Source organism: Papio anubis, chromosome 10 (genome assembly GCF_008728515.1).
Source record: "Papio anubis isolate 15944 chromosome 10, Panubis1.0, whole genome shotgun sequence".
Taxonomy (NCBI): domain Eukaryota; kingdom Metazoa; phylum Chordata; class Mammalia; order Primates; family Cercopithecidae; genus Papio; species Papio anubis.
This window is the reverse complement of record NC_044985.1, coordinates 122,082,154-122,091,236: the sequence shown is the minus strand read 5'-3', so window position 1 is coordinate 122,091,236 and position 9,083 is coordinate 122,082,154. Positions and strand designations below refer to the sequence as shown.

Here is a 9,083-nt window from a genome sequence, read left to right as displayed (position 1 = left end):
GGAAATGTCATTGTAGTCACTTGGGGGAGTGGGCGTTCTCCTTCTCTGGGGTGATGTCTAAGTGGTGAAGGAGAGTGAAGTCACAGAACAATAATCCACTTCCTTGGGATCCACCACTCCAGCCCCACCCTGCCAGCCCCACCCTGCCAGCCCCACTACTGGGCAGGTGGGGAGTGTGTGAAGTAAAGGGGTAGTTTCACACCCAGGTGAGTGATGCTGGGCTGGGGGAAATCTCAGGACCCTGCTCACAGGGCAACCAAGAGCCAGAGCAGGGACAGTTGGGAGCGGGCAGGAGGGGGTCCCAGGTAATTACAGAGGTCAGTGAGGTGACTTAGGTGACTTTGGGAGCCTTCAAACCTCTCACCAAACTCACCCAGCGGGAAGCCTGCAGGGGTCCCTCTGGTGGAGAGGCAGAAGTAAAGGGGCCGTGGGAGGCCGCTCAGATCTCTCTAGGGGCAGTGGGGCGGTAGGTCTGCAGCCTAGTCCTGTCGCTGCGCTCAGCTGCTGGGGTCCCGTGATGTTCTCCTCCCACGCGGCCTTCCAGCCCATCCTGCCAGGGACACCCCTCACCTTCCCTACCTAGCAGCGCTTCTGTGAGGCCAGGCTCTGCTGGGGGTGCGGGGAGGTGGACAGGGGGTCCTAGGTCAGACTGTGCCCTTATCCAGGGACGCTTATAGCCTGGAGGGGCTCCGAACAGACCCTGACGATCCCAGCACGGGTGAGTAGAGGGGACTGAGGAAGGCAGGTGCTGTGCAGGGCAGGCTGGTGGTCGGCTGGCTGGGGTCCGAGAAGGCGTCTCCGCGTTCCGGCTCCTCCACGCAGCGTCTGGACTGACGTCGCAGGAGCCCGGCCGGGGTCCCCAGGGCGTTGCCCTAGGGCGCGGCCCCACTGCCCACGCACCCCGCCCGCGGCTAGGAGGGACCCGGCAGATGGGCGGCCCGCCGCGATGTGGGGGTCGCGGGCGTCTAGTCGGGACAAGCGCCCGCCGCCTGCCCGCGGGACAAAGCGCGCGAGACAAAGGCGCGGCCAACACCTGTCGCTCTTGGCGCGGCCGCCGCTTTTCTCCGCCGAAGCGGCCGCAGCTGCCAACTGTCACAGGCATCAAGTTACGGGGACCAGACGGCAGCTTCGGCGGGCCTGTGGGGGGGGGGGGGCGGAGGACGAGGAGGGGGGGAGGGAGGCGGGCGGGGTGCGGGGGGGGGGGGGGGGGGCCCGGGGGGCCAACGGGGACTAGGGGGAGATGGGGGAGCTCAGAGCGGGACGCGGGTAGTGACCCGGAGAGCAGAGCCCAGGGGGAGAGCGGCGCGGGCGGGAGCACAGGGGACCCCCCCCACTAGGACTCCAGTGCTGGCGGAGGGCGGCGTCGGGGGTCCGGCCCGGCGTCTGGACGAGTCCGGAGGAAACTCACGAGCCGCCCCGCCACCGCTGCCCAATGGACCCTGCCTCCCCGGGACTTGGCAGCCACCCCAGCCGGGACCTGAGACCCCTCTAGGTCCGGGGACCAGGGATTTGGCTGTGGCTCTGCACCCCAGGGAAGCAGCTCCTGGGGCCCGTGGCCCGAGCGCTCAGCTCTGGAGGCGCCATCGGTGAAGGAGGGAAATGAATGAATTAATGAGTGAATGAATGAGTGGACGGACCGACGGACGGGTGGACGCCTGCTCGCACGCGCGGCAGATCAGTGGTCCTAGAGCAGCAGACGGAGAGAAACAAGCGCAGGCAGGGCCGCAGCTCCCCGGGGTCGCCGCCCCGGTGCCGCCCCCGCGGGGGTCTCGGGAAGGCCGGGCTGGGGGCCCAGCCTAGCTCAGCCAGCTGCCGCCCGTCAGAGCCGCGGGGCCGCACAAAGCGCGCTGCCCCGATTGGCTGCAGCGCGCCTCGCGGTCGGCGGCCCCGGGCCCGCGCGACCAATCGGCGCATTGAGATGCAAATAAGCGACTATAAAAGGGGCGGGGCCGCTGCGGGCCGGAAGCCGCGAGGAGCGCGGACCGCTGGGCTGCTGCTGGGCGGCTGCGGGGTAGCGGAGGCGCCGGCGCTCCGGTCCCCGCCGCTCTCCGTCCCCGCTGCTCCCAGTCCCCGCCGCGCCCCCAGCGGAGCGGGCATGGCGCCACCCGCGGCGCCTGGCCGGGACCGTGTGGGCCGTGAGGATGAGGACGGCTGGGAGACGCGGGGAGACCGCAAGGTGCGGGCCGGGGCCGTGGGCAAGCAAGCGGGCGGGAGGCCGTGCGGGGCTGGGACTCAGTGCCCCTCTCCCCGCAGGCCCGGAAGCCCCTGGTGGAGAAGAAGCGGCGCGCGCGGATCAACGAGAGCCTGCAGGAGCTGCGGCTGCTGCTGGCGGGCGCCGAGGTGCAGCGGCCGGGCAGGCGCCGTGGGGCTGCGGGGCGGGCGGGCTGGCGGGCGGGTCCGGGAGCGTGCTGCCGGCTCACCGCCCTTCCCGCCCGCGCAGGTGCAGGCCAAGCTGGAGAACGCCGAGGTGCTGGAGCTGACTGTGCGGCGGGTCCAGGGTGTGCTGCGGGGCCGGGCGCGCGGTGAGTGGCGGCGGGGCGGGCGGGGGCGCCGGCCGCGGGCGCCTGCAACCCCCGCCAGACGGAGGACTTCCCTCCCGGCGCCCCTGTCCTGTTGGCGGCGAGGGCTCCCCCCGGAGCAGGGTGCGCCCCCGCGTCTCCTGGGTGAGCAGTGTCCCCGCGGGCCGGGTGGGCTGGGCCACGCAGTCGCCGCTCACCGCGCGGGACGCGGCTCTCTCCCTCCCACCCTCGGGCCCAGAGCGCGAGCAGCTGCAGGCGGAAGCGAGCGAGCGCTTCGCTGCCGGCTACATCCAGTGCATGCACGAGGTGCACACGTTCGTGTCCACGTGCCAGGCCATCGACGCCACCGTCGCTGCCGAGCTCCTGAACCATCTGCTCGAGTCCATGCCGCTGCGTGAGGGCAGCAGCTTCCAGGATCTGCTGGGGGACGCCCTGGCGGGGCCACCTGGAGTCCCTGGGCGGAGTGGCTGGCCGGCGGGAGGGGCTCCGGGATCCCCGATACCCAGCCTCCCTGGTCCCGGGGACGACCTGTGCTCCGACCTGGAGGAGGCCCCTGAGGCTGAACTGAGTCGGGCTCCTGCTGAGGGGTCTGACTTGGTGCCCACAGCCCTGGGCAGCCTGACCGCAGCCCAAATTGCCCAGAGTGTCTGGAGGCCTTGGTAACCAATGCCAGCCAGAGCCCTGCAGGGGTGGGCCCGGCCCTCCCTGGATCTCCTCCCTCCTCCCAGGGGTTCAGATGTGGTGGGGTAGGGCGCCTTGGAAGTCTCCCAGGTCTTCCCTCCCTCCTCCGATGGACAGCTTGCAGGGCAGCCCCTGGTGACCAGCCCAGTCAGGCCTCAGCCCCGTTTCTTAAGAAACTTTTAGGGGCCCTGCAGCTCTGGGGTGGGTAGCGGGAAGGAGCTACAGGCAGGAGGAAGAATCTTGTAGAGCTACCAGCGTTGTCCCAGGTTCACCCGCCCGGCCTTCACCAGCCCTGTGCCGGCTCTGGGGGCAGAGGTGGCAGGAATGGTGCTGGGCACTAGTGTTCCAGGCAGCCCTGGGCTAAACAAAAGCTTGAACTTGCCACTTCAGCGGGGAGACGAGAGGCAGGTGCACTCTGCAGCACTGCCCAGAGCTGTGAGGCTCTGTACATCTTGTTTGTAGCACACTTGAGTTTGTGTATTCCATTGACATCAAATGTGACAATTTTACTAAATAAAGAATTTTTGAGTTAGTTACCCTTGAAGTATTGTTGAGTGATATGTCATTAATGTGTCAGATGTGTAAATGCTAAACTAAGCACATTCCCCTGCATCTGAGGCTGGTGAATATCCTTTAAAACCTCACCCTTTCTCAGCAGAGTGAGCAGTATGATGGTGGTGGGGATGCACTCGTGGCTGTCTCTGCAGCAGGCAGTGCTTCTGCCCCCCGATGCTAGGCAGGTCCTCAGGCCCAGCCTGTTCTTGGGCATTGTGTGTGTCCTGGAGAAGGATTTTGTTTGCACGAGGCTTGTCTCCAGGGTAACTCAGCGATAGGGAGATGACCTGTCTCTGTGCCATTTTCTTGTTCATGAGCTTCAGGAATAATTAAATAATGCCTAATTGCTACCCATTTGGCTTGCAAGTATCTTTCAAAGACCTGTTTTAGGACCCACAAGCACGACGTAGACATCAGTCTACTTGTGTGAGGTTGTCGCTTATCTTGACTAAAGAAGGAGCTTCCCCACTGGTGCCATTGACTTCAGGGTCAAGGAGACCCACCCAGTTTGTAGCCTGAAATGAAAGTACCAAGGCCCCAGGGGGCTTGAGCCTTAGGTCAAACTGGGTCCAGGAGGTCAGAACCCTCAGGGATGGAGGGTGGCAGGATGGGCAGCTGGGGTGCAGGAGCCTGCCCTGTTGGGCTGGGTGAGACCTGCAGGTAGCACGTGGTCAGCCGGCTGAAGTCACCACCACAGTTAGCCTAGCCCCATCCTCCTGCTCCAGGACCCCAAAGCAGCAGCTTCTCACTGGGGGTTGGCAGTCCCCAGGCTAGGGCCGAGGTGTGACAACTTAGGATTGACATCGGGGTCTCCTCTCTGGACACGTGCTTTTGCCTTAAGAACACCTTTCCCAGCAGCCCCTTTACGCCCCCAAGCAGGTCCTGGCCACCAGGGGCGTTTCAAAGTTTGGGGTTCGCTCTGGCTCACCTCAATTCAATCATAGGGCTATAACCAAATGCAGCTTTAACTTTATCATCTGGAGCTGAGCTGCTGGGGCAGTGAGGAGCCAGCGCCCGACTCGAGCAGTGGAAATATCATTCCTGGGATGATTTTTATTTCCTCAGACAGACTGATGTAGGATGTGCCCACAGGGACACGGATGGATGACGGGCCATCCTGAAAGCCCTGGCTCCCAATACCACCCAGAGGCCATGCCAATGAGCTCTCATGTCATTCAGGGAGCATCAGCCACGGACTGCTTCAAAGGAACAAATTTCACCTCTGAAATCCACTCATCACACCTTCCCAGAGGCCCTAGGAGGGGGTCAAGGGGAAGCCCAGGAGGCAGGGTGCAGGAGGCTGACCTGGAGTAACAGTTGCTAGGACCAGGGTCAGAAGCCACTAACCCAGAACTCTGACCCCGTGCCCCTCCAGCCCTGAAGTCAGCTTCACAGTAATCCTCAAGTGCAGCTTCTTTTGGAAATGTAAACTGGCTCCCACACCAGTGACCACTGTTGGTCTCCTGGGGCTGAGAGCTGCTCTTGCCTGTGGGGCGGCCTGGGGCCACCAGCTTCCCAGTCAGCTGGTTGTTTCACACCAGCTCCTCTCTCCCAGAGCCCCCAGGCTCCCCACAAGCCATTCTCTGAGGGCTGTCTCCTTCCCATCCGAATCCCTGACCCACTGTATTAGTTTTCTATGTCTGCCAAAACCAATGACTACCCTCCTGGTGGCTTCAAACACACGGTTATGATGTTGCAGTTCCACGGTTAGAAGTCTGTCAGGATTCACTGGGCTAAGATCAAGGTGTTGGCAGGCAGTGCTGTGTTCCTTCTCCTGCCCTGTCTTCATTCAGGGGCCACCCACATTCCTAGGAGGACGGTCCCTTCCCCCATCCTCAAAGTTCCTTGGAAGCGTTGCATCTCTCTGACCCTTCTTCCGTGGTCACGTCTTCTCCTTCCTTCTACTTTTAAAGATCCTTGTGATAACACCAGCCGCCTCCCCTCCGCCCCCGGAGAATCCAGGATAATCTCCCTGTATGAAGGTCTTTAGCTTAATTCTTAATCACATTTGCAAAGTCCCTTTTGCCATGTAAACTGGCATATTTGCAGGTTCTGGGAATTAGGATGTGGTCATGAAGGACATTCTCTGTCTGTGACACCTGCCTGCGCCCTGGCCCAGGCGTTCTGCCTTCCATCGTGAAGCAGTGTGGTGCCCGCTTCCCACATGGGCATGGGCCCCCATCCCTGCTCACCTGCTCAGGGACTCTGCTCTCCACTGCACCACTAGCTTTTCCTCCCTTCTGGATCATTCTCATTAACATACAAACAGGCTGTAATATGAATACTTTCACTCAGAAAAACCTCCCTGGACCTGACATACTGTTAGCCTCTGCCTCGTTTCTTTGCTCTAAAGCAAAATTCCTTGAAAGCGTCATCTACACTTACTGCCTCCACTTCCACACATCTCATTCCTCTTCATTCCTTTCCAGTCAAGCTATTGGCCACCCTTCCACTGAAACTGCACAGTCAAAATCTCCAGTGATAAGCATGCTTCCCAACCCAGTGGGCATGTCTGCATGTCAACTTCACCTCTCCTGGGTTATGACTCATGCATCTGGAGGCTCCTCCTCCAACCTCAAGGGCACCACACCAGCCTTCCTTCTACCTCATTGGTCATCCTCAGTCCCCTGTACTCAATGCTCCTCCCTGCCGACCTCCAACTGGATGTGTCCTTCCCAAGGCTTTGTCCTCAGTCTTCCCTGCCACCCCCACACCCAGTGACTCCATTCGGCCCTTTTTGCCAATCCTGTACTCTTGATTCAAAGCCCCTCTCCAGGCGGCTGTCTCCTCTTTATCCTCCTGTCCACTCAATGACTGCTCTTAGATGTCAGATGGGCTCACAACACCACCAAAACAACAGATCCTCAGCCATCACCACTTCTTGGCACCCCATGGATTGAGCAAAAAAATCTAGACATCACCCTCAAGTTCACCCTCTTCCTGCCATCCCACTTCCAATCAGTCAAGCCCATGAGCGCTACTTCTTTTTCTATTTTTATTTATTATTATTATTATTATTTGAGACAGAGCCTCACTCTGTCGCCCCGGCTGGAGTGCAGTGGCGAAATCTCGGCTCACTGCAACCTCCGCCCTGGGTTCAAGCCTCCTGCCTCAGCTCTCCCCGAAAGTAGCTGGCACTACAGGTGCCCGCCACCAAGCCTCCGTCTAGTTTTGTAATTTTAGTAGATAATGGGTTTCACTGCAGTTAGCCAGGATGGTCGCTGAGCCTCTGACTCTGCGGATCTGCCCTCACTTCGGCCTCCCAAAGTGCTGGGATTACAGCATGGAGCCACCGCTACTGGCCGAGCTCTGCTTTGGGTCTGCCTCCACGTGTCGTCTTGCCACCGACCGAGTCCAAGGCCAAGTGTTTCTCAACCTGGGCCTCCGCAGCGGCCTCTTGACTTCTCCACTTCACGGCCGTCCTGACTGCGACCTTTCAAGACCTCCTGCCCGCTTCCGAGACCGCCGCCCCCCGGGCTCCTCCCTTCCAGCCCCTCCCCACGCTCTGCTCGGGAACTCTCAGGCCTTCTGCAGTGACTCCGAGGGCCAGGGGACCTGACGGTCTCGATGAGCCCGCGAGCCCAGCCTCCTTGAGCACTTCCTTCCCGGGACTGCCCTGAGACGGCGCTAGAATCCCCGAGCCCTGAGCCAGGTTCGCGTGGGCGCCATGCACCTCGAGGTGCTCGGCGCCGAGCCTTGACCACACGCCCCTCCAACCCTGCCCCACCACAGAGGCGAGTTATGGGCCTCGTGGGAGATGTAGTTCACCCGCTACTTAGTGTTTTGTTTTGTTTTGTTTTTAATTTAAATCAGTTTTATTTAAGAACTCACCAACAATGGCAATTCTTATAAAAAGCATCCAAGCACAGACACAGAACTGCAGCAAAACATTCTTAAGGGTAGCTACCAGACATTAGAATTTTAATCTTCTTGAGACACCAGAGCTCACTGGTGAACTCCGCTTCCAAGTCCTCTTTGCAAAGCACACCACAAATAGTCCATATTCTCAACCCATCAGTTTCAGTTCATATTTCCACACTACATGTCAGCTAATGAAGGGTGGCTCGCCCTCCACACCTGTGGGTGTTTCTCAAGTAGGTGGAAAGAGACTTGAGAAAAGAATGAGACACAGAGACAAAGTATAGAGAAAGAAAAAGTGGGCCCAGGGACCGGGCAAAGCCAACTTACAGAGGACCCATCGCTGGCACCTGCCCTGAGTTCCCTTAGCATTATTGATAATTATCTTTACCATCTTAAAGATAAGGGAGTGGAGATCGACCATCCTGGCTAACATGGTGAAACCCCCGCCTCACTTAAAAATACAAAAACTAGCCGGGCTGCGGTGGCGGCGCCGTAGTCCCAGCTACTCGGAGGCTGAGGCGGGAGAATGAGCAAGAACCCGAGGCGGAGCTTGCAGTGAGGCCGCAGATCGGGCGCTTTACCTGCACTCCAGCCTGGCGCTATTGTGCTGGTGACCGCCTCAAAAAAAAAAAAAAAAAAGATAAGGAGTGGAAGGACAATAGGATCATTGTAGGGAGGGAACGGGCAGTAAGACATATGAACAGGTCAAGGTGGCTCACGCCTGTAATCCCAGCACTTTGGGAGGCTGGAGAGGCGGTGGATCACGAGGTCAGGAGACCGAGACCATCCTGGCTAACATTAGAAACCCTGTCTCTACTGGGTAAAATACAAAACTAGGCTGGCATGGTGGCTGGGCGCCTGTAGTCCCAGCTACTCGGAGTCTGGAGGGGCGGGAGAATGGCGTGAACCCGGGAGGCGGGCTTGCAGTGAGCCGCAGATCGGCCACTGCACTCCAGCCTGGGCGACACAGCTTAAACTCCGCCTCAAAAAAAAAAAAAAAAAAAAAAAAAAAAAAAAGACATATAAAACAAAAAACCCTGTGACATGAATAAGTTTAAAGGAAAATGCTGTGCCTTGAGATGCATATGCAAACATTCCATAAACCTTTTTAGCAGCATTGTTTCAGCCTATCACATGGGGAGAGAAAACCTTGACAATACCTAGCTTTCCTAGGCAGAGGGCCCTGTGACCTTTGGCCGGTAATGCGTCCCTCAAGTAGTTGCACTAAGAGAATGGTGGATGACTTTTAACCAGCAAGCTGCCTTCAGGCACTTATTTAACAAAGACACATCCTGCACAGCCCAAAATCCATTGGGGTCCCTTGAGTCACCAAGAGCACATGTCTCTTTGCAAGACAAGGTTGGGGGTAGGGTCACAGATTAACAGCATCTCAAATACAGAACAAAATGGTCTCTTATGTCTACTTCTTTCTCTATATAGACACAGTAACAGGCTGGATTTCTTTCC

At 59.2% G+C, this 9,083-nt stretch overlaps 1 protein-coding gene across 2 annotated transcripts; it reads left to right on the top strand.

Moving 5' to 3' along the window:
* Nucleotides 1-1,811: 1,811 nt before the first annotated feature.
* HES6 (hes family bHLH transcription factor 6) lies at nucleotides 1,812-3,744 on the top strand. 2 transcript variants are annotated; one of them, XM_031651642.1, is made up of 4 exons: nucleotides 1,812-2,176; nucleotides 2,254-2,340; nucleotides 2,441-2,482; nucleotides 2,758-2,886. In XM_031651642.1, exons 1-4 carry the CDS (start codon nucleotides 1,919-1,921, stop codon nucleotides 2,884-2,886), a joined length of 516 nt encoding a protein of 171 aa, XP_031507502.1. In that variant the 5' UTR covers nucleotides 1,812-1,918. The 2 variants fall into 2 exon arrangements, with proteins under 2 accessions (XP_031507502.1, XP_031507501.1); XM_031651641.1 differs by having other exon boundaries at nucleotides 1,883-2,176; nucleotides 2,441-2,522; nucleotides 2,758-3,744.
* The last annotated feature ends 5,339 nt before the right edge of the window (nucleotides 3,745-9,083 follow it).